Source organism: Cyanistes caeruleus, chromosome 6, assembly GCF_971803275.1.
Source record: "Cyanistes caeruleus chromosome 6, bCyaCae1.hap1.1, whole genome shotgun sequence".
Classification (NCBI taxonomy): Eukaryota; Metazoa; Chordata; class Aves; order Passeriformes; family Paridae; genus Cyanistes; species Cyanistes caeruleus.
In genome coordinates, this window is record NC_141706.1 from 46,162,588 (window position 1) to 46,186,676 (window position 24,089).

At 41.3% G+C, this 24,089-nt stretch overlaps 1 protein-coding gene across 50 annotated transcripts in view; it reads left to right on the plus strand.

The window, feature by feature from the left end:
- Positions 1 to 24,089, plus strand: part of TTLL5 (tubulin tyrosine ligase like 5) — a 129,699-nt gene that overhangs the window by 1,197 nt on the left and 104,413 nt on the right. For 19 of the 50 annotated variants that reach the window (XR_015288120.1, XR_015288107.1, XR_015288105.1 and 16 more), the window contains exons 2-11: positions 425 to 554; positions 4,227 to 4,336; positions 6,146 to 6,228; positions 7,005 to 7,111; positions 7,642 to 7,772; positions 8,332 to 8,414; positions 10,394 to 10,463; positions 10,758 to 10,842; positions 22,008 to 22,109; positions 22,231 to 22,322. Coding sequence is in view for 27 of the 50 variants with exons in the window: in XM_086893361.1 (XP_086749487.1) it covers positions 475 to 554; positions 4,227 to 4,336; positions 6,146 to 6,228; positions 7,005 to 7,111; positions 7,642 to 7,772; positions 8,332 to 8,414; positions 10,394 to 10,463; positions 10,758 to 10,842; positions 22,008 to 22,109; positions 22,231 to 22,322 (943 nt within the window). In the remaining 23 variants the exon portion in view is untranslated. Of the gene's footprint in view, positions 1 to 11; positions 332 to 424; positions 555 to 4,226; positions 4,337 to 6,145; positions 6,229 to 7,004; positions 7,112 to 7,641; positions 7,773 to 8,331; positions 8,415 to 10,393; positions 10,464 to 10,757; positions 10,843 to 22,007; positions 22,110 to 22,230; positions 22,323 to 24,089 lie in introns of those variants that run through there. The other 31 variants (XR_015288112.1, XR_015288108.1, XR_015288117.1 and 28 more) reach the window with 14 other exon arrangements.

Below are 24,089 nucleotides of genomic sequence, written 5' to 3' on the forward strand. Positions count from 1 at the left end.
TGGAGGTCGCCGTGCTTGGCCTGGCGCGGGGTAGGCCGGGCCGGAGGGCCGCTCCTGCGCCAGTGGAGGCGTTACGGTGTCCGGCTGGCCCCGGGCGGCGGGGCGGGCTTGGCGGGCGTTTCCCGTTGGGACTGGGCTGGCGTGGCGTGGGTCTGCGGCTCGAGGCGAAGCAGGGCGGGGCAGGGACGCGCGTTACCGGTAAGCGCCCGAGTGGCTCTCACGGGCAGGTGCGGAATAATCTGCTGGAAGGTGATGCTTCTTTCCGTGCTCTCGTGGCTCGGAGGTGATGTTTGACAGATCACAGATGTTTAACAGACTTGTTGATAGTCCTGTGAGAAATATGTACTGGCTGGCGGTGGTAGTTACCTGATACCTCTCGCTGTCCTGCTCAGCTGTTTATTCCTGCTTTTAATCCTTATTGCAGGTAACTGCTCTTGCAACTAGGATTGGGCTCTATGAAAACTCCCAGAGGAAATGCCAGTTAGGATGGCTAAAGATCTGGAGGAAGCTGGCTCATCCGCAGAGGAGGAAGAAGATGCTTTAGATGGACTGGAGTAAGTAGAAAAAAAAATTCTCCGAACTGTTTCTATGTCCCTGTGTTTTCTGGTGGATCTGTAGTAGTTTGAAAAAACAGATGCATTCTTTACCTCTTACTCTCCTACGTATGAAGTGGAAGATGTTTTGTTTGGGCCTCAAGCCTGTGGGCAGGGTACTTCCATCTGCAGCCTAAAAGACCACCACATTCATCAGGTTTGGATGTGCAGCTTTTCTTTGGCTGCTCTGAAGCCCATAGTTTCATGGATTTCTTTCTGTCATGTTCTTAAAATGGGAACATTTTGTTGATATCTTACCCTTTTTTATTTTCCTTTTTTTTTTAGTATGTGTGGGGTTTTTTGTGTGCGTGTCATTTGTTTTTTTTAGCTTTTATTGCTGCAGAAGTTAGAAATCTGCTGTACAGTAGATTGATATATTTTCTGTCATTTTAATAAAACTGTCTTTTGATAACTACTTAGACTTCATATTCCTTACTAGTAACAAGTCATAATGTTTGTTCCATCTTTGTGTAGTAACTTTTTTTAGCTTTACTTGTGAAGAAATTGCTCCCTTATTCTTTAGCAGATATAGCAGAATCACTTCTGTTTCACCTGGACTTACTTCACTGTGTCCTGTTAGGGCTTATTTGGATGCACATTGTGACTGAGTGCCCAGCTGCAGACTACAATGACAAAAGACATTTAGTAGAATGTTGCTTGATAGAAAATGGTTGGTGTGGATTTGCTAGACCCTCATGGATGGAAAGGTCCAGAACTAACTTCAAGTAGTATGTAACTGTATCAGTATGTCTGCATCAAGTGACCAGGGGTCATGCTAGGAATGAATGACTGTCACCTGGAGGATTGAGCCTTGCTGCAAATCCTCAGGACAAGCTTAGTATAAACTCTTGTCCTGTTCCCTCAGCTCATTTTCCACTTATATAAGGCTCTGGCCTGTACTGTAAATTCTGGAAGCTTCTTGGGTTCCTTCCAGTCTGAATATCTAATTACACCACAGTTGTAATTTTTTTTAAAAAAAATATTTTTAGAGGTAGTAGAAGGAGGTGGGAGTGATGTGAAGTTAACTTGTCTGGGTGACAATGATATTAACTTCATTAAGGGGACCAAGGCTGCCCTTAAGAGCCCCTGTCCTAGCATCAGAAAGTTGCCCTTCTATCTCTGTTCCTTTGTTCTGAGTGTCAGAGCTGTGTTTTGTCTTGTGTAGCTTCTCCAAACCTTTGGCAGACAATGATCTTTCATATTCTGTAGACAAATAGTTTTGTATATCTCTGTTAGTCTTTGTATTTCTTCTTGTTAGTGTAGAGATGTCTCTCCAACCTCTCAGTCTTTGTTTTCTGTTAACTTTTTCATGTTTTTAATTTCCTTGTGTAGCGGTAATGAAAAGCCTGAGTTTTACTTGCCTGTGGAGTATGATAATTTTTCCTTTGTGTGATCCTTGGATTTGATATAACAGGTCTTAATTTTATTGGTGTGTCCTTAATTCCTCTGAGGAGATGGTATTTCCCAGTGTAGTCTTGTTTTGTACAGAACTGATCGCTGCATCTCAGAGCCTGTAGCTTAAGTTGTGCACTGGGGGGCATCGTTCTTGAATTCTGGCTTTGCATTCCACTGTATCTGTCAGGAATTAAAAGGGAAGAATACACAGCTTTATCCATTGTGTTGAGCCAAGTCTGTTCTAATCTGTCAAACTCAGCATTAGTGCTTTTTTTGTGCACTTCAGACTCCAGTATTATAGCCAGGCAGACTGTGCTGACCTGCAGTTCTAAAACTGGAGCCTGGAACCTGCATTGCAAGGTCTGGTTGTGTGGATACCAGCAATTGTGGTTTATCATGAATTATAGATCTCGTTTTCAGGCTATAAATTCAGGGAACTGTAGCAGTGAAAGCTCATGACGCCTCTCCAAAATTATACCCACTAAAATAAATACAGGACTAAACAGGATTAAACAGAGCTCAGACTGGCAAGATCAACTCATAAAGAGGGTGATCTGGAAGATACCCCTTATAGCCAAGTACCGAAGGTGCTGTATTGCATTTGTGTGGCCAGGTTTTAGTAATGGGAAGGCTGCAGGGCTGGGTTCTGTGAAAAGTTGCCAGAAGCTTCCTCCATGTCTGACAGAGCCAGTGCTCCAACATGGACCCACCACTGGTCAAGATGGAGCCCAGGAATGATGGTAGAAACACCACTGTGATAACATATCTATGAGGAGAGAAAAAAGTTATTGCATGGGGGTAATAGTGCTCAGAGAAGAGAGGAGTGGGAATACGTGACAAGAAGAGCTCTGCAGCCACCTTGGTTGGAGGGCAAGGAGGTGCTCCAGTTGCAAGAGATGGGATTCCTTGCAGGCTGTGGTGAAGTAGCTATGCCCCTGAAGTCCATGAAAATCTGTGGGGGTGCAGAGATCCACCTACAGCTCATGGAGGAGCCCCACACTGAAGCAGGTGTATGCCCAAAAGAAGGTTGGGATCCTATGGAAAGCGTGCTCTGGAACAGGCTCCTGGGAGGGACCTCCAGAGCTATAGAGAGAGGAGCCTACCCTGGAGCAGATTTGTAACTCCATGGGGGACCCATGCCGGAGCAGCCTTTTCTTTAAGTACTACACCCTGTGGAGAGGGACACATGCTGGAACAGTTCATGAAGAACTATAGCCCATGGTCAGTTTTCACATTGGAGAAGTTTGTGGAGGACTCTGCTGTGGGAGGGACCCCAGGCTGGAGCAGGGTGTGGACTCTGCTTGAGGAGGAAGCAATGGCAGAAACAGTGTATGATAAACTGGCTGTAACCCCCATTCCACATCTCCCTGCACTGCTGAGGGGAAGGGGGTAGAGATTCAGGAATAAAGTTAAGCTCAGGAAGGAGGGGGAGGAGTGGGGGAAGGTGTTTTTAATATTTGATTTACTTCTCATTATCCTGCTCTGATTTTGATTGGTAGTAAGTTCAATTAGTTTCCACAAATTGAAAGCCTGTTTTCCACAAGCCCACTCTTGCCCGTGACTGTAATGGGTGAGTGATCCTTCTCTGCCCATGAGAAAACTCATGAGTCTTGCGGTAAATTTTTTCTCACCTGTCCAGCTGTGGAAGGGAATGATGGAGCAGCTTTAGTGGGTGCCTGGCATCTAGCCATCACAACCACAAAACTCTGGCTGAAATGCCAAGACTAAATTTCTTTGCTACCTTGCTCACTGAGGGATTCCCAAAGCAGCATCAGAGGTGTGCAAGAAGAGAGGCAGGCACTGTGGAGCTTGGTCCTTCCTAGAGGATCACTGAAGCTGCTGCTTGCACCTCTTTTTCAGGGATTCTTGCAGGTGTATTTTACCACTGTGCTTTTACCTTTCCCACTGCAGGGCAGGAATCTCAAGCATGTTTGATAGAGTGCCTTGAGGTCTATTGCAGTGCTGTGCTATCTGACTTCAGATGATCTACTTGTGAAACACACAAAGATAGACAACAGTTAGAATGTGATATGTATTTTTCTATACCCAAGCTGTAAGTCACTTAGGTATCTTTACAGTCCTCCTCACTAATCTTCCACTGTTTTCCTCAGCATGTTTGGTTTTGTGCTGTCCACAGTCTAGGTGAGTAAATATGGAGAATTGCTGTGTCGTTATTGTAGCTAACTGCTGTAGGTATGAGGCTCAGCAGTTGCTTATACTGACTGTCTGTCATTTCAGGGATCATCCATGTATCAAGTGGACCGGTGGTGGCTGCAGGCGGGTCCCTGTCTTGGTATTTCATGCTGAAGCCATTCTGACTAAGGACAGCTACCTCCGTCTAATTGGAGGTGGGTGCTACTATATGCCAGCTTTTGGTTTGAAGGCACGAGGTGAAAGTCTCTTACCTGACTCTCCCTTCACTTTGTGGTGGGAAGAGGACGTGATAGGAAAGAAATCAGAATCTTCTCTAGTCTCTGACCACTGTGACATTCAGAAATGCTAAATCTGTTGGTGAATGCTTTTAATGTTTTTAGACTATGATAAGTGTCTGTCCCTCCACTGGGCGCTGATGTGTTTTGAGTTGAGACAGTAAACTGTCTGCTTGCAAATTGAACTCGGAGGCCATGCTAGAGCTTAGAACCAGAATACGAATTCACTATAGCTAAGACCTTAAAATCAATAATTGTAGTGAGTTTTGAGAGCATTTCACTGGGAAATAAAGCAGCCAGCCCCACAGCTGAACAGTGATAATCTATAGTAACAAATCTCTGAGTCTACAGCCTCACAGCCCTGAGAAGGCCATTAACAAAATGGTTGCTGGCAGCACTTGAGTTGGGAGACCAAACCTGTCTAGTGTCAGATAATGGAGAGCCTCTAATGAGTCTGGGTTGTTATAAACAGTCACTTTGGATTTGAAAAGTTAGTACTTGTGGGTGTGTACAGCTGGGAGCTTGTTCTGGATGTGCTGACTTGGAGGAAAGCTAAAATCTACTTACCTTCTTTCTGTGAAGCTGCTGACACTTCTTTCTTCTCGTTTTTTCCTTTCTTAGGTAATTGGTGCTTTTGTTTCTATTATCCTATCCAAGCAGAAATGCTTCTGGCTCATTGGGGTAAGGGGTGGAGAAGGTGATTTATATGTGGAAACTCCTGATCCTTTTCATGTGAGTTAAAAACATACTTGGATGGTGCCAGAAGCTGATGGTAATTGTAACTCATTTTTACTGGAGCGTGGGGTCTCTTCTACTTTTTCTTACATGGTTTAACAAGTTTACTGCTGAATAGTGCAACTTGTTAAATTTCTTCCAGCTTTGTTTCGTTCCTGATTATGCTACTTCTTATTTTTCTGACTTACTTTTGTTGAAAGAACGTATTTCCTGAAGTTAAATCGAATCTTCATCCTTTTATTCTCAGTTTGAGTCAATTTGTAAGCTGCCTTTTCTAGGCAGTTCTGTATTCTAGCATTGCAATTTCTTTCTCCACTGTCTTTGAACTCTTTTGTAGATTGCCACATCCTTTTATAGCACAACTGACCTCTAGTCTTGCTACTTGCTTTTGGTTTATCTTATACCTCCAGGGCTGCTTACTGCCATTGTTTTTATGACTTTCTACTTGCATAGTGAGTTTATCTTTTGATTTCCTTGTACTATTTACTTTTTTTCTTGCTGTATTTGCGCTTATTTGTTGGAAGATCGGTACAGGTGAATGAGATGTAAACAAAAATTCAGTGCTTTATTTTGGGTTTTCAGGATCTAAAATGTGATCACATAAACTAGCCATGTCAATGAGGGGCATTAGACACGATTACTTTTCGCTAAGAATACCAATATTAAATAGAGAAGAGAGCTAAAATCACGTTTGGAGTGTTATAAAGCAGTCTATATAATGGAATGTTTAAAAGATAAAATCTGGGTATTTGTTGTACTGTCCTGTGCATTATATGTTGGGGTTCTGTGATGCTACTATATAATAGCTAAGGATCGATGTAAGTCAGTTCACTGATGCTGATGCTGGCATTTCCCATCTCCCTTTGCCTGTTATGTGCTGCTACTCTCTGTGAATTAAGTGCAGCTGTACTGTCTGAGTCCTTTTCTTTGGTAGCATGAATGACTTTGGTTTGTTCTTCCATGTGCAGACTCTAATCGTGTGTCTCTTTACAGAGCGCTTCCATATGTCGTATAAGATCGTGCGAACAGACAGCCGGCTGGTTCGGAGCATTCTGAGCGCTCATGGATTCCATGAGGTGAGTGCAGGGAACTTCTGACCTGATTTTGTGCTGGGCTGGGAGGTAATGATAATGTTTTTGGATTTTTTGGGGTTTGTTTATTTGTTTTAAGTCTGCAGGAAGAAGAACCAGGAAGTCATTGTGGCCCCCCTTGAGGTTTTTGGTTTTGTCTTTTAATGTACTCTGCTAGTCAGACTGAAAAGATGTCATTTTGCTCTCTCAAAGGAGAACCCATTAGTCTTAAGCCTTCAAAAATAGGGGAAAAGGAATGCCGAAGTTTGGTCATGTGTTTTTTCTCTTTTTGTTTTTAAAGTGTCACACCGTTGGGAAAATACGAAGGATTTAATTTCTCAGCCTTTACAAGCTCTCAGAAGTGTTCATGTAGAATTTCACACTTTTCTTCTAGCGCCTGTCTTGCTCTAAAGAATGTCCTGTATGCAGCTAACAACAATTTGAGGGATGCGTAGGGTTGATTTTTTTTCAGAATAACAGCAACTTAAGGAATTGATCTGACAAGTTTTCTGAAGAGATTTAAAATGCTTTACAAACTGTGTTTAAACCGTCTGTGAAAAATAACAGTCTCACAACTTTGTTTAGAAAAATTTGACATGGTTATTTCCCACTATCGGAATACCTTAGGGCAGCAGTCTGGCTGGACTTGCCCTTGTATTAGAGACAGTAGAGAAGACTGTCATAAACTAGAGTTGCTTTGGCCTTGTAGATCTAGGGACAAAGGTGTTGCTTTTCGTTAGCTTGATGTTTTTCTGTGTGATGTTTTCCATGTTGCTTTTTAGGTTCACCCTAATAGCAGTGATTATAATCTCATGTGGACGGGATCACACTTGAAGCCCTGCTTGCTGCGCTCCCTTACAGATGTTCAGAAAGTCAATCATTTCCCTAGGTAAGGCCTTGATACCATGTTTTGTTGAACATCTCTGTGGTGATTAGCAATCTGAACATAGATACCTCCCAGAAATAGAGTATACATGGTGCTGTAAAATCCCAGCAGACTGGGCTAGTGCCACATGCTGTCATCATTCTTAATGGTCTTTGGGATTTTTGGGAAATAGTATATGAATTAAAATGCTTGTCTGTAGCCCAAATATTGGATTTTTAATTTTATTTTCTTTATTTGATGATAAATTATTTGTTACTTCCGGTTTTTAGTTAGAGGGATAGTCCTATGTCCCCAGCTAAAGTTTGTAACCACCGTTTTAACAGATTGCTGTGCTTCACTCTGTCTTGGGAATTGCAAGAAGTGCCACAAACGATATTAATACAACCATAAGACAGAGGCAGTAAAGCTTGAGAGTAGTTGCAGTTTAGGGTTTAGACATCTGACAATGCTGCAGATACTTCAGTAACTAGGACAAAGAGTCGCTATAATGTCGGGGGAAAAAATAGATTCAGTCTCTTGTTTTGGGACTCCAGGTCATATGAACTGACACGAAAGGACAGACTGTACAAGAACGTCTGTCGAATGCAGCTGGCCCATGGGTTCAAGACATTCCATATCTTACCTCAGACCTTTATCCTCCCAACAGAGTACCAGGACTTCTGTAGTAAGTGAAGGGCTGATGATGCCCAGACATAAAACAAAATAATGGGGTGTGGGGGGAAGGGAATTATTTTTAATATCCTAGCTTTTTGATCATGCCAGTGGTTAAGGCAACAAAATTAGAGGAAAAAAAAAGCTGTGAAGAGAGTAGAAAAAGTCCATATGATTTCTTTACATAATTTCTAATCTTCTGTTTACTCCATGCCTGTTTAAGTTTTCAGAAAGCTGATGTAGGCTTAAGACTCCAAAATGGAGGAGTTTATATGTGCACAGCATTGTTGATGATCAGCTTCACAATATCCCTGCCTAATGCCTGGGAGTACTGAAGTGAGAAGTGCCAAAAGGAGGCATGGTCTATCAGAGCAGCAGGGAGGGCTTTAGGGAGGGGCTGTAATAATTGCAGTGGTTCCAGAGGGGTGAAGTAGGACATCAAAAGAGCAGACTTTGATCTCCTTGTGGAGTTCCCTAAAGCGTTTACCATAGGCAACAGTCTTGATTCTTGCTCCCCTGTTAATAAGCAAAACAGAAAATGTTGCAGACTTGTGCTGTTTTCTTTTAACCAGATACCTTTTCTAAGGACAGAGGCCCATGGATAGTGAAGCCTGTGGCCTCTTCCAGAGGTCGAGGTGTCTACCTGATAAATAATGTAAGTGTTCATTAAAAAGACTGCTCTTCAGTAGCACTGTCCTCAAAACTATGTTGGGTTCCAGGCAAGAGGTATGGAGGCATCTAACTGGACACTGGCCTTACTCTCAATTTCAGCCATATATTGGTGAGCAGTTCAACAGCCCTGAGCAGCTTGGAAGGCATGCCTGGGCTTGTGCTGTGTAACCAGAAGCTGTCTAGCTCTTTTTATGCTCTGCTCATCTTGCAGTCTACCTTCAAGTCTTAGCTTATTAGGAGCAAGTTTATACTCCCTGAGACAGTTTGGGAAGCTGTGCTGCTTCATGCTATCTTTGTGGCTGACAGTAGGCTGACCTTGTGGAGATTTCCAGAACTCTCCTTAGTTGTTTCCTTGCGTGACCTAAACAGTCCTCAAACAGACCTGTTATCTCCCACTTCCCCATGGAAAAGACGAGTTTAAATGAACCTTGATAGAGTAGGAAGTGTATCAGTATTAAAGCTATGTTATCTAAAGGCCAGTGTGTCCTGTCTGAGGTGTAATGGGGGTACTTCTTTGAAATCAATGTGCAGGTTTTAATGTCTTTTGCTCTTTGTGGGCTTTGCAGGGAGTTAAGTTGTCATAGGTAACAAATATATCTGAACTGGAGCCAAACACATGAGGGGATTCCAATAAATATGCTCAACAGCAAAATGACTGTTGAGTCATTTTGTTTTCACTCATTCAAACCCCTTTAGCCTTCCCTGCACTCAAGGGGTCATGCTGCCTCATCTGTTCTCTGCTTGGATCATTTCCCATAAAATATGGGAGCAATTTGCCAAGTCTATGAGGTAAGTATTTCCAGAGCTACACTCAGTTTTTTCTTTGCTTGAAAGGGAGGAATGAGCTCAGGCTCACATGGCAGTTGGCCATGACCTGGAGAAAATACCCTTCTGGGACCAATATCCCTTTGTGTATTTCTGTTTGAGAAGCACTACAGCTGGTTTGGCCTACAGGACAGTTTCCTTCAGTGTGATGCCATTAAAAGAGTCTTTCAGAATCTCATCACAAAAGTTTTTGAAAACAGGTAGACTCCTTCCAAACAAATAACAAACCTTTGCATTTCCCTGATCTATATAGAACAGTGTGTCACTTTTGTGTGATATTCTAAGGAAAACTGAGCTTGTTATCTCACATTCTGTATAAGCATTTTATATGCTTAGGTTTTTTGCTTGTGATGTTGGTGTTGTGGCTGAATAGATTCAAAACTGAATAAAAGTAGAATCTTGTGATTCTCTTGCCTCTTTCTCAAACTAAAGGCAAGAAAGTGATGTACAAGAAACTGATTACAAGAGAGCCTTGCATACAGCAAAAAGTAAAAGCTTTTTCAACAGATCCCATAACTTTGTGATGTGTATTTGTCATAGTTGGAGCTTTCTGTTCTTACCTACAAGCATAGCTTCTTTTGGGTACAGCAGGAGCTCCTGCTGTGTACTGACACTCAGTAGAAGGTAGGCAGAAAAGATGGATACCAGCCCAGGATGTAGTTAAAAAGATCACAAGTTGAGTAATTTTCTTCACTTGTGACTTCCTCACCAACTGTAGTTGCATACTCCATCCTGGGTCTTCTAAACCTCTTCTCCATGTGTTTGGCTAAACCTGAGAAGCAAACAGAGTAACAGTTACTTCTTACATGTGTGGTTTTTTTTTTCCTTTACATCATTGCCATGTGGCTATTAAATCTCTGGTACTCCAAGTATTTTACTGGAAAATTCAATGAGCAGGTTTTTTTGGCAATGTAATCATTCCTGGACTTCTCTTGAGGATCTAATGACTTTAAATGTGTTGTGACTGACAGTTACGTTTTTTCATTTTGGTTTTATTTCTTCCTTCCTCAGACATTGTTATTGGTACAGGGTGGCTTTAGGAGGGAAAGGCAGGAAAAAATGGTGGATTTGATCTAATTTCTTCTTACACTTCACATCTCCTGTTTTTTCACTCTTAAAATCTCTGTTCTTCTGCAGCCAAATCAAATTGTAGTGGAAGACAACATTTTGGTGTCTCGTTACATCAGCAATCCCTTGCTCATAGATGGTGAGTGTACTTAGGAATTGCTTTTCTCCCTTTCCCCAACCCTGCATCTGAGGATCTCTGCAACCTTTGCAGGAGTTCAGTTGAATAATTGAGTGGTCTAGCTTGGTCTAGCATTAGACAAATGTAGCTAGATAATTCATTAAAACCTGGAAGCTTTTCAACTTCAATAGCTTCAGCCACCTATTCAGCAGCAGATAATAATTTATTGCTCTCAGAGTCTGTTGAAATTCCTCAACTAGTTATGATGTCTGAAAGATATTTGCAGTCACTGACTCGTTGACAACTGTATTTCAGATTTCAAGTTCGATGTGCGTCTCTATGTTCTGGTGACATCCTATGATCCACTCGTCGTCTATCTCTATGAGGAAGGATTGGCCAGGTATGAGAGAAGTCTTTGTTTTTCAGTATACCTGCACTTGATGATCCAGACATTTCTTGGATTGCCTCTCTACTCCTGAAACAATAGTAGTATGAGGAAAGTGCCAGTTAGGAAATTCTGAAGAGTTTAAATAGATGGTACTTCATCATGATGTGTCCCATCAGGTTTCTTCATATAGATTATAGGATCTTGAGTGAGAGATTTTATTTTTTTATATATAATTAATAAAGCAAGTTTTCAGCTGTCAAGGGTTGAATGGCCAAACAGGTTGTCATTGGCATGTTCATTCTCAATGCTGAGTTCTTCTTGAAACTTGGGATTGTTGATACCTTTGTGCCTCTTCTGTATTCTCTGAGAAGGGAATCCAAGTGTCCTCAAATTTATCCTAGAAAAAAAGTAGTTGGAGATGTGTTAATCAATGAGCTTAGTGACTCATTCATTTCAATGACTCCTCTAAATTTTAAGTCAGCATTTGTATTTTCTGCAGTATCTACTATGTGGTTTTAGGCCAGTTCACTATTTTCACCCTTCAAGATAACAATTTTCCTTTGCATGTAAGTCATGAAAGGACATCTAAGATTCCCTAGAATCAATACTCGTCTACCAAAAATACCTGTTTTTCTTTGTCCCAGAAGTTTAACAAAATATTTGTCTGTAGTAAGTAATTTGAGGCAATCACCCCTCTGAATTCCCAACAGATCAGAGTTTTAACTGTAGTGATGTTTGAGAAAGGAACACCACACAACTGTCTTCAGCAATAATTTTAAGTAACGCTCTATCTTTCTTACAAGCACATCTGATGTATCTGGAATATCTCTAGGGTTCATGCCTGACATGGCTCTGACTTGGGTAGGTGCTGAATCCAAATTATCTTTGGATAATAATATCTCCAAGAAGATAATGAATCCCAAAGAATACATAAATAATGACCCCACAAGAAATATCTATTAAATTGTTGAATGCCCTTTGGGTGTGTTGTGATGTGCTTCTGCCTGCAAAGATAACATGAACACGTTTTTTCCGTAAAAGGAGGCAGAAAGGGGAAGCTCGTCTTTGTAAGTGGAAAGCTTACGAAAACAACTGTGTTCACTTTAGAAAGGGAGCCTTAAACATGCCAGTCATGCAAGACTTTTCTCTTGGGAACTGGCAGCTAAATTGTTAGCTGCTAATATTGCATGTTTATGGAAAGTGAAGAGAGAAACAAGGTAGTGTAGAATTCCAGCATGTTTTCAGAATGGGCAGTACATAGCAGGCCTTTAAAAACAGGATTTGCACCATCATTAATATCTTAAAGGTGGTTCTGCTGATCTTGTAACAAAGGAATTTCTGGAAAATTCACCTGTATAAAGACAAGTATTCTACTCTGAGGATAAGTGTGCATTTTTGCCAGTAGAGTAATATATTTTGCTTGAGGGTAAGAGTGTGGAAATGCATATGATATATGTTCAGAAACATCAGTCTCAACAATTCTGGACTCTCAGTCTTCTGTGCTCATCTTCTCAGTTCCCCTCTGGCAGCAATACTTGCAAATCACTTTTCAGTGTTCTGAAATCCTTAGCAGTTTTGTGTGTTTTGATTGCATTTATTTAAACTGTAATCAAGTCTGGTGCACATGGTGTTGACACACATGACGAGTGGAACATATATCTACAGGACACCACAGTACTACTTACTAAAGTTTTCCTTTCTTTCGAACTGCATCCCATCCTTCAGCTTTCTGTGAGAGGTAGATAGTATATGGAGACTACATGTAGCACTAGGTATCTTAATGCTGCTTTGTGGTATAGTACTCTACCAGTGCAACTATGGAAGAGGTGTAGAGGAAATTAAATTATGAGTTGTCTTTCTCCCAAGAGAGATAACTCTGGGCTCTGGAGAGTAGCTCTGGTTCTGTTACTGAAATTCAACTGACCACTGAGCATTTTCAGCTGAAGTGTGAGCTATGGCTAAGGACTTGTAGTTGAGTGCTTTCACATGGTAGCTGTAAGTTTATTGCAACCAGTACCTTAAGCTTTTCCCATCTACTGTGGCTGAGCAGCTGGTATGTTCATGCTGCAAGTGCTGGCAAGCTCTCTTTGGAGGACGAGGCTCAAGGTGAGCAGAGGCTGATAAAACTTTAGCTGGGCTGTTCTGTGTGGCCTCCAGATGGCACTAGTGGTCTTTAGTTGTAGCAATTTGCGTTTTCCCCATACCCTGCATTTGCAGACTCAGTTGGTGAGAGGTAAAGGACCTGGAGTTACTGGATTATGGCTTCCTATTTAGCTGTTTTGCCATTCATTTTACAGTGTGAGTTATGTGCTGGGAGAGAGCACTGGATTGCCTCACATGGTGTAATGCTTTGTTTTACAGCTGGAACAAAAGTTTAGCTCTGCAGGGGGAGGAAAATGTTTTAACCTTGGGAAATAGAAGCTGTTTTTAATGCTTTGCTTAAGAAAAAAAGAACAACCATGCTGCTTAAGAGTAAGTAGAAACAATTTCTAGCAGAGGTTTGGGAGGTAATGTCAGAGTCTGTAATCAAAGGTGGTGTAGAAGCAATCTAAAGTGAAAAATACCAGCAGAACAAAGCAGTCTGGTTTTGGAATCTCACCTCGTGCTTGTGGTGCACTATGGTGACTGCCATGTTGTGAATTTGCTTTCTGAAGGCAGATAGTCTCTAAAGTGTAGTAAGGGTGAGCCTAGCTTGGTGTTTTAATTTTTTTTTTTCCATTTGCGTAGTGCGTCTGAAAGATCATGTTCCTCTCTAGTGTTATACTTTGCATATTCCAAGAGGAACCTGACTGTTTTCAGTAAACTTGGTGGTCTCTACCAGAAAAGTAGTGCTATGAGGATGCCATGATCTTACAACGAACAGACCTGGTATAACAAACATTTGTGATGTTTGACTAGATATTTCCTTAGGCCTTGTTTCTTCTGGCACAGCTAGACTTGTCATGCCATGATTTAGAGTGGAATTTGAGGCTTCAGAGCTAAGGAGAAGTAAGAGATCGTGGATCCAACATTTTTGTACCTTCTGTTTCACTTTCCAAGTTTCATCTGAAGGATGTAGGAAGGCTGTGTACCCAGATGTGTGTAACAAAGCCTTCAGCTGCTGTGTTGGAAGTGCTAAATAACTATTTGGTTTGCCCTGGCCAAAGTTCTCTCTCTTTTATTATTTTTTTTAATGCAGTTTTTTAGGAAGATAATGACTTCAAAGTGCTTGTGTCATGATTTTGTTTTGTTTTGGTTTTGTTTTTTTGTCCTTTGTGTGGGTTTTTTGTTTTGGTTTGGTTTTTTTGTTTATTTTGTTGGGTTTTTTTTCTGTTTTCCTCTAAAAGACTACTGAGGAGAACTTAGGAAGCACTGATGTTGAGTATATGTTGAGCTATTTCCACCCCACTCCGTGTAGAATAAGCTGTATAAGGGGACAGAGCCTCAAGTGAACAGTCAGACTTTTGGAGAGTTATTGAGAGTGGTATCAGTGAAAGTGCTCTGTTTTTATCTTTTGTTACAATACAACTTTTCTAGCCATGCCTCCCTTGAACTCGGTTAAAACTTGTTGCATATTTTATGCCTGGTGGACCTCTAGAAGGAACACTGCTAATAGATTGGAGATACTCAGTGATTTGTTTGGAGGGAGTGCAGTGGGGTGGGAGTTTTTTTCTCTTACTTCAGGCTTGAAACAACTGAAGCTGTGAAGCTTGTGTGTAAGACATAAAGCAGTGCTGGGTGACTTAAGATCCTCCTGTTGGATTGAAAAGTGTGTTGAACACTTTTCTAGTACTTATTAAAAAAAAGTACACAGAGTGTGCTGCCATACATCTGTTAAATTGGCAGATATTTAGTAACTTTGTACTGGAAAGGACAGTTGTAATCTAGATTGGTTGTCTGTGATCACAGCCTGGAGAATTGTAGCTGGGACCTTTGCATTGAAGGTATAGGTTTGGTATAGGTATAGGTTATGGCAAACTTGGTCCAGGGTAACTGTCATCTGATCATACATTAAAAATCTTGGTAGTTTTATTTATCTGAGATTTCCAAAACAGACGATGCAATATATTTATTGACATACCTTTTATATCATTGTTTGAATAAGAGGTACATTGTTAATAAACTACAGCCTTAATTATAAACTTTGACATGCTTTTGAAGGTGACTCACCAAGCCCAGTTATGTGGGAGTCCCAAGGCTTCATTTAGAGCCAACTGCTGAATTGGTGGATTATGCTGTTTTTTGGAGGGGCATTCATGTAAGTAGAGAATAACAAGCCTGATTCGTGCCTGAAATACAGCTGAAGAGAGTACAAGGCCAGGATTAGCTTGTGCTGTTTGTTAGCCTTGCCTGTTTTGCTAGTTCTCTCTCCTATCTAATTTCCCCTCCTTCTGTGTGGGACAGAAGGGAGCCTGGTGGACCTCTCTGCTTTGGTGCCTGCAGGCATGATGAGGGCTCGACACATAGTGTGGGGAATTCATAATGAAATGGCTCCTTGTTTTGGGGAGACTTCTTGATAGACTGCTTTTTCTCCTAAACCATGTTTTAGACAGCCCTGTTTTTGAACTTTAATAGCTGGAAGGGTTGTAGACCATCAGGAATTTGTCATTCAGATTTACACTGAATTTGAAAAATAGATTAGAGAAAAAGAAGTAAAACTGAGCTGAAACCTAAACATTCTTGCAAAAGGCCCAAGGAGCAGCAGCTTGGGGAGACTTTCCAGTGGGACACAAGTGTTTGCTCTGGGGTTAGACCTCTGGGCTTTGCAGCACCTGCCACTAGCTGCTGTGCTGCCGCTTGAGCTCACACCACTCAGCCTTGTGACATCCTTCCTTCAGTAGCCTGGCTTCCTAATTGATACTGGCTCCTCTGGGATATTCACCATTTCTGTGCTGGATTCCTGTGGTTTCCAAAGAATTCAGGTGTTTGCTTTGAGCCAAGGAATTCACATTAGCTCACAGGCTGTGCTTAGGCCAGAGCTGGCTGAGCCAGCTGCAGCAGCCCCATCCCTCTTGCAGTAACCCCTGCCCAGCAGCCTCCTCTCCCTAGGGAGTGCAACTCATTTATTTCTGCATGGACACCTGGGATTGGGCTGCAGACACTTCAGTAGACACTGCCCCGTGCAGAAGCTGTAGAACAGTTACTCACTAGATGTACCTGCTGGGCTTCAGGCCAGTGGATAGGACATCAAGCCAGAAGGCTTTATGTTGCTTCCTTTTTTTAATTAAGATAATCGGATTCAGATCACTGAGGTGAATAACTACTGAATCACCAAGGTCCATAACTACATGACCTGACTGTTGTGCTTGACAGGCTACTAAGCAGTTGTTAAAACTGCTGACAGTCTGAACAATGAGAAACTAGAGAAATATGAGAAACAGAACATGAGAGGTTCACCAAATCACAGAGTAGGTGTGGTTGGAAGGGATCTAGTCCAACCCCCTGCTTAAGTGGGGCCATCTAGGTCTAGTTGCCCAGGACTGTGTCCAGATGGCTTTTGAATGTCTCCAAGGGAGGAGACTCCACAACCTTTTTGGGCAACCTGTGCCAGTGCTTGGTTGTCCTCATGGTGTTTTCTTGTGCTAGGAAGATTCAAAGCCCTGTTAATGGCAATGCATAAATTGAAAACATGCAAATTTGTTGTGAAAAGATTTTAAAAAGTCTTTATTTTCCCACCCTGTTCCTGCAAACATCTGGTAAAACTGCTTCTGGATCTTGTTCTTGAACACAGAACTGTTTGAGTAATTTTATTTAGCTTTGATTATAGAAACTGCCATCACAGAGGTGTCACCAAAACTCTTTTTTTATGTTTAGTAATTCCCTTACAAGCTTTAGCTCATGTTTGTACTTGATTGCTAACTGATGTATCAGGTGGATACTGCAAAACATATTAATGTTGGAGGTAGGGGGATTGTGATGGTCTTTGGACTTCTGTTTTCTGTCCTGTACTGTAAGGGAACTATGTTCCCTAAACAAAGTGGCAGCTAATAGACTAACAGGGAGGCTAAAGTCTAATGCATGGGGAGGAATGAGGGGCTGGGAAAGTGACTCCAAGCATAAAACGTGAGGAGCATGCTTGTAAAAGCACTACACTGATTATTTCCAGGACATTTATGCAGGAACTCTGTGTGCAGTCATGGAAAAGTCTATCATAATGTGTGCTTTTTTGTAGAAGTCATTTGAGAGAAGAGGGATTAACTATTCTTTCCTTCTTCCCACTCCAGAGTCTTTCCCCTTCTTCTCTTCCTTTCCCAGGCTCTGACTAGATGCCTCAAATAAGCATTCCAGAGCTGTCAAGTTTCATGCAAAACCATGTAACATCTTCTGTAAATATTTAATGATCCAGTTTACGTGTTTCTGAAATGACTTGGAAACTTTACCTTGTGGTTAATTCATTTCCTGAAGTAATGCTGAAGATAAGGCAAAGAGCGTTGTACAGTCCCTTGGTTACTCTCCTGCCTGAAGCTGTGACAGTAAAAAGGTAGTTGTTTGGGTTAAGGCAGTGTAGGGATGTGGGTAAAGGGCCAAAGTTTGGTGTGGTAGATTTGGGGATTTTTCGGGGTGAGCTCAGACATGTTTTATAGACTGCTAAGTTAGCAGGGAAAAAGCTTGCATGGCACTTGTGGAGAAGGTGACCTTAAGGCTTAAGTGTGGTTATGAGGGTTTTAATGAACTCTTACAATAAAGGGAAGGAAGACTGGAATCTGTCAGTATCTGAGTACCAAAGGTGAACCTGAAGCATGACAGGGAAGCAGAGAGCTGGGATGTCTCCAGATGTTATACTGTTAGTCTGGAGGTTGAGAGCAGTTCTGAAGTCTGAAGGAATTAGTGAGGATTTTTCCCTTAATTTTCTTTTTGTGCTGCCCAGGCTACCTGCTGCTGCTACTGCCCCCCTTCTGCTTGCTTTTGATTGTTCTTTCTTTCTCTCTGATCCAAGATGAAGTACAGCCAGAGGGAAGGGAAGTGTGCTGTTGGGGAAGGTGAGCTGTGTAGTAGTGCATAGTTGCTGGTATAGAGAATGGGTTGTTGCCTTCATCCAAGCTGGAATACACCTGTGCGACTTGGCTGTGACCAGCTGAGACATGAACAGATGTATGAGAACAGTGGAATGTACAAGTATCACTTCTCTATTCTAAGCTTTGAATTTAGAAATGAAGGGCATCTCCTCTGTCCTGCTGGGGAAAGAGAAACTGCAGTGAAAGAGTGTGAGTCTGCTGGGACTGTTCCCAATATGATTGCATATACTTCTGCCTGGGAGGCTGTATTACAGGCAGCAGTTAGTGTGGAAACTGAACAATGCACAGTCAACCTCAGTTTAACCTTTCCTATTTCCAGCTGTAGTTTTGGGGTAGAAGCTCTCATGTAATATTTCTGCTTAGAGGCTTTTGACATCTAACCTCTTGTATACCATGTTAGAATGTGTCCTTAATTTTCTTAACTTAGCCCTTTCCTCAGACTTTAAAAGGACAAGATTCATTAGGTGGGGAGGATCTTTGAGAGAATGTGACTGCAGTAAGGCCAGGTAAACAAGTTAATGAAAGTGGATATCTCTAGTATCACTTGCAGTTCATTTTCAACAGTGAATGCAAGCAATACATAACATTAGGACACGGGAAGGTGCTTCCTATATTCCTGCTGCTCTGAACTGTGTAATTATTTCTGTGTAATACGTATCTCAGAGATGACCCAGGTTAATGGTGTCAGAGAGGGCCATTCCTCTTGTATCTTCTGCTCCTGCACCCTCTCCAAGTGCATTGGAGAGGTGGCAGGTGAAAGAAAGTTCAGTCATTCAACTTTGAAAACCGGTGGTTAGAACTTGTGTTATAGAGAAAGCAAATCTGAATTCAGGCCAAAAGAGAGTTGATATTCTTTGGATGGTGGATACAGAACAGACATCCATTCCTTTCTTGGCTACCTGCACAGTATTTCACATTGTTAACAATAAGAAGAACTGCTGGTTTAGATGAAGTGGAGACAGAAGAATGCACTGAAGTGGCAGAAAACCTTCCTGTCTGACTAATAGTGGAAAATTTTACCTTTTCCTAGTTTTTTTTTTCCACTTGACAAGTCCTACAGGAAAATTCTATGTAAGAATTAAAAGCAGTGTGGATCTAGTTGTTGAACCACTCAGCCCACACACACTTTCTCAGTGATGCCTCTTAAGTCTGTTGGGTCTCTGCATTGCAAGGTCTATGGAGTAGTCCAGAACTTGGACAGGAGCAGATCACAGTGGGGGAAAATGACAGTTCCTTGAAGCAGAGTAAGAAGATATAGTACTAGTAAGCAGAAGATAGTGTTTAGATGGTTTTCCCATGATAAAATAGTCTTTTTTGGCTGAAGATGGGCCTCCACGTGTAGACAGTCCAACCTCTGGTTTAGGAGTACTCTTGGATTCCTGTCTGATTGCAGGCTCCCACATAGCAGCATCCACGAGTAATGCTTTGGCTCACAAACAGTCCTATCCTGGCAGATGGTGATCTGGACTCACGTACTTGTGCCTTCATCACTCTTTGGCTGGGTCATAGCAATATGAGACACCTGGGCATGAAGCCTTTGGTGTTTAGAAAAATTGTTCATGCAAAATATTGCAGCATATGCTTGTGGTAATTCTGTTGCTAGGAAAACATGAGGCTTGTCCTTTATTTTCTGTCCCTGCTTAGCATATAGTGTTTGAATTGCTTTTAGGATCTTGGCCCTTATCTTTTAAGTAACATATATTCTATTCTTAGTAGTGGCCCAGAATGAAATTGGAAAAGAGCATTGCCCTTAAATGAAGTCATCTTCTAAAAGATTATAAGATTCCTCAAGAGTTAATTCTAATTTCAAGTTAACACCTAGAAAATTTTACAAGCATTCCTTTTCTATTTTTCACTGTTACTGTAAGGCCTTTTCCTATGACCTTGCTATCTCTAAAATAATGGTAAATTTCTGCTGAAGCAAGACATTCTGTAGCCTGCAAATCTCTTGTCCTTCCTGGAGACAAGTGTGGTGAATGAAGAGCATACAGTTACTACAGTGGAAGAAAGATCCGGTAAAGTATACTCTGAAAAGCTGTAGAACTGTAGAGTACTGAAAGTGATTGTGACTGGTATTTCAGAGGTAGTAACACTCTTCTGTCTCAAGCAAGTGCAAAACACAAAAGTGTAAGGAGTATGGGCTATGTGCTAGCATTGTATTCTGATCTGTTACTATTCTGACACCCAGAGGCTATTGATAGAAGCTCTAGAAATAGCTTGGATTTTCCATTTGCAGGCTTGCACTTAGCATGAGGCTGGTCAAACCAGCTCTGGGTGAATGTATTAATAAGCATTGCGTTATGTTATTTAAAGCTTGGGCTTTTTTGATAGTAGATATGAGTAATTAAATGTTCTGCCCATGATGTCCTTCAAGATGATAGCATCCTAGTAAAAGAGGTACTTAGGTACTGGGAGCTCTGAAACACAGTGAAATACTTCTGAATAGACAGTCCCCTTGGAAATGTAAAATTCTGAGCATGGAGCTCAGACCACCTAATAATTAAGGATGGCCTCTGTAGAAGGCAGCTAATGCAAGCATTTGAAGGTACAGAAATACTGTTGTTTAGAATGTTGTCTGTGTCTGCCAGGGGTTCCTATTCTCATATTTGAGGATGAAAAATTGAAAGCATAAGCTGAGAAGCATGATTAAACTAATTGCCCTCTGCTTGGAAGTACCTAGGAGGACTTGAAATGGCTCTCTGATTGTGCTCAGTATCTTCCAGGATCTGGCTGAAAGTATATTGCAACAAATACTTCTAGTATGCTTCCAGTAAATGATTGTTAAGATGGAGATGATGAAATCATAAATAAGAACAAAATATATGACAGGGCTTTTGTAATTCTTTTCAGAATAGATGTGCTAAATCCAGGAAACTTACAGTTAAACTGAAAAGAAATTAAAATATTTTAAGCTGTGGAAATATGTGGAAAGGGGATCCAAACTTCCAATTACTTTTGTTGCCAGCTGCTCTGACTTCATATGAAGTTAAAGCTGAGAAAAATATAGCACAAAATATTTTTCACTCTTTTAACCTTGCCACTTAAAATTATTTATATCATGGGTTGTTTGGGTTTTTTTTTTTTCCCCTGTTTCCACATGTGTATTTAAGGATACATTTAAGCATTTTCATAGATTTGCTGGTATAGTTCTTAAGGCAACAGGTATTTCTCAAAATGGCTACCAAGGGAGGGCAGTAGTGGCGTTGTTTTAACTGAGAATTAATGTCTTTGTTTTTTTGGCAGTTCTTTCTAAATGAAGGATTGTGTTTTTATTTTATTTTTTTGTGTAACTTGATAGCTGTCTTTGTATAGTTCAGCTTCTTCTGAATTATGGGAAATAATTGGGGAAGGATGAAGAGAGATGACTATTAATAAAAAAAATTGCAGATGCATTCTTTTCTGAATATTATTTCATTGCAAAAGCAGATCATCCAGCTTTCTCTCCCTCTTCCATTTTTCCTGAATCCTGTCTCCTTTTTCTTGCATTGAGGTGTCCCCCATACTTACTCCCCTTTTTATGCAGCTAATCCTGCTCTCCTTGGTACATACTTTTCCTCTTGGTGGAGCTTCTTTGGATAGCGTGTGTTTGACTCTCCCCTTACCTTTTCTTACTCCCCTTATCTCTTTCAAGACATTGACACTTTAAGCTCTTGTTCTCTCAGGAGGATTGTCAGAGTGAAGGTGTTTTTTCTCTTGTTGATTTTTTTGTTGTTGTTTGGGGGTTTTTTTGAACTGGAACGTGCTTGCTGTTACGAGCTATGGTGATTATCAGTGCCTCATACTGGTCATTCTACCTACCAGATGCTCTGGATTCTGCCCTTCATTTTTTAAAATTTATTTTTCTCCAAAGTCTGAGGCCTAAAATATGTATTGAAGCAGGATTACATGTAATGTAAGAAAATTATTGCAGTTGGGCTAGATTACTATTGTAGTTCCTTTCCAACTGCAACTATTCTATTACATTATATTCACATTCTATTACATTATTTTTTACCCGATGTGTCCTTCGAGGATAAACTGTATTATGCATTTGATGAAGTCTCATTTACATGCATTCTCTCCCTAGGTGTTGCTGTTGAGTGGTCTGTGTGGTAGTCTGTGATTTGCAGTGACATACTTGCTGTATCTGGCAAGAATGCCACTTGTTCAAGAAATACTGTGAATTTTTATTCCTCTTTACAGATTTGCAACAGTGAGGTATGACCAGGCATCCAAGAACATCAAAAACCAGTTCATGCATCTGACCAACTACAGTGTCAACAAGAAGAGTGGAGATTATGTCAGGTACTTGGATGGAAAATGGAACTTGTTCTTTAGAGGTTGGGTCAGTTTACCTAAATTGGTCTAATGTTGATCCACAGAGGTAGGCCAGTGGTGTCAGCCTCCCTCTTTCATTTATTTTTAGCTGTGATGATCCTGAAGTAGAGGATTATGGAAACAAGTGGAGCATGAGTGCAATGCTGAGGTACTTAAAACAAGAGGGGAGAGATACTGCAGGTCAGTAAAAATCTTGTTCTTTTATTTCTTTGTTGGATCTTGATCATCTCACTAGTGTGAATTCTAAGAAGTCAAGGCAGAGCCCCAGTGAGTTCCATTTAGCACCAGAGCAGGGTGGAGGGAAGCATTGTTCATTATTTACTAGAGCTGTGCATTTTATTCCCTATCCCCAGAGATAAGGCCTAACCCCTTCCTTTTTGCAACTAGTATTCTGGGACTTTCTCAGGGTGTGTTTCTTAATATTTTACCTACATTTCCCGTTTCTTAAGGTCATTCCATTCCTTCTAAAAGCTTCCCTCCCTCTACTGCTCCCATGACCTGTTCAGTCTGATGAGTGACCAACCTCTGGACAACTGTGCCAGTTTGAATGACTCTTGGATGTGGTGTCATCTTTCCATGGCTCAGGTTTTTGCTGAGTGTTTTCATTTAGTCTGTGTTTCATATAAAATAGCTCCCTCTTCCACACCTTTGCCAGGTCTGCTGGGAGTAACTCCATCTGCAGAGCAGAATCCGGGTATATCCTTTAAGGGATAATTTACCTGTGATACTGAGACATCAGTAAAATTAGCAGCTATGGCCCATATTGCAGATGTTGCCAAGGAATACTCAAATGCTGGAGAAAGGGGCTTGAATCTGGCTTTCAGATGGAAGTAGATTGTTTTTCCATCATGTGCATTCATGGCTGTCCAATACCTTGTATCATGTGTGTTCAGCAAGCTGTGAATGCATATTTATTAATATTGATATATCTCCATGCCTCACCCCAACCTCAAGTATAAAATATACACTCCAAATAATTAAGTAAACTACTGAGCAATGCAAGCAGATTTCTTGAACTATCCATTACAAGACTTCTTGCACCTTTCTCTGATGCATCTGGTTCTGGTCATAGGGAAGCAGAATGCTGGCTGAAAAGTGCTGGCCTTGTCTGGGCTGGCAGGGTTTTTGTGCTCTGGTTTGTTTATGTGTGCTGGGATGTTTCCATGCTGTGTTGGTTTCACTTAGTTGTTTTCTGGTACAGAAGTTCACATTTGAATTTGCTTGCATGCTCTTTCTGTAATTGTTCAGGTCCCTGCATGCCATCATCTGAGCATGAGAAATAGTAATTGTAGACCTAAAGTAAACTCTCTAGTCAAGTGTTTTCTACAAGATACACTTTGAAGCAGGGATTGCCAGATGTCTGTGTGGATTTGCTTGTGCTCCCTTTGAGGGGTGGGGAAGGCTGTCCTTTCATCTTTAACTAACTTCCGAGACTATGACTCCAGTATTTGTTCATTTCTCCCTTCTCTCAATTCTCTATTGCTTGTCCTTGAAAACAAAACCAGTGTGCTGTCCTCTCTATCGCATGACTCATCCCAAGTCCAGTGCAGAATCCCGGTCTATGTCTAATGTGCATCTTTTCTTGCCTTTTGCTTCTTCTGTCTGCTCAGACTCCTGTTCCTGAGCTCTGTTCACAGGCTCATTCAGGAGCTGGAGAGTGGGGAGAGCTTACTGTGGGTTTAGGTCAGCAGGACTGGGAACTGTCACCAGTCACAAAATTTTGAAAAGATTTATGGATTTTGGTACAGGAACAGCTGCTTTAGAGGAAGGTGCAGTGTTACAGAATAGTTATCTCATTAAAGTTCACAAGAAAAATTTTTATATCTCGGTGCTATGGCTTATTCTCTGTAGTTTGAGGGCTTATCTCACTAACCCCCTCTTGTTTAACTCTTTTTTTAATCCTAATACTCTGAGTGGGCAGTGGTCAGACTCCAGCTGACTTGTGCT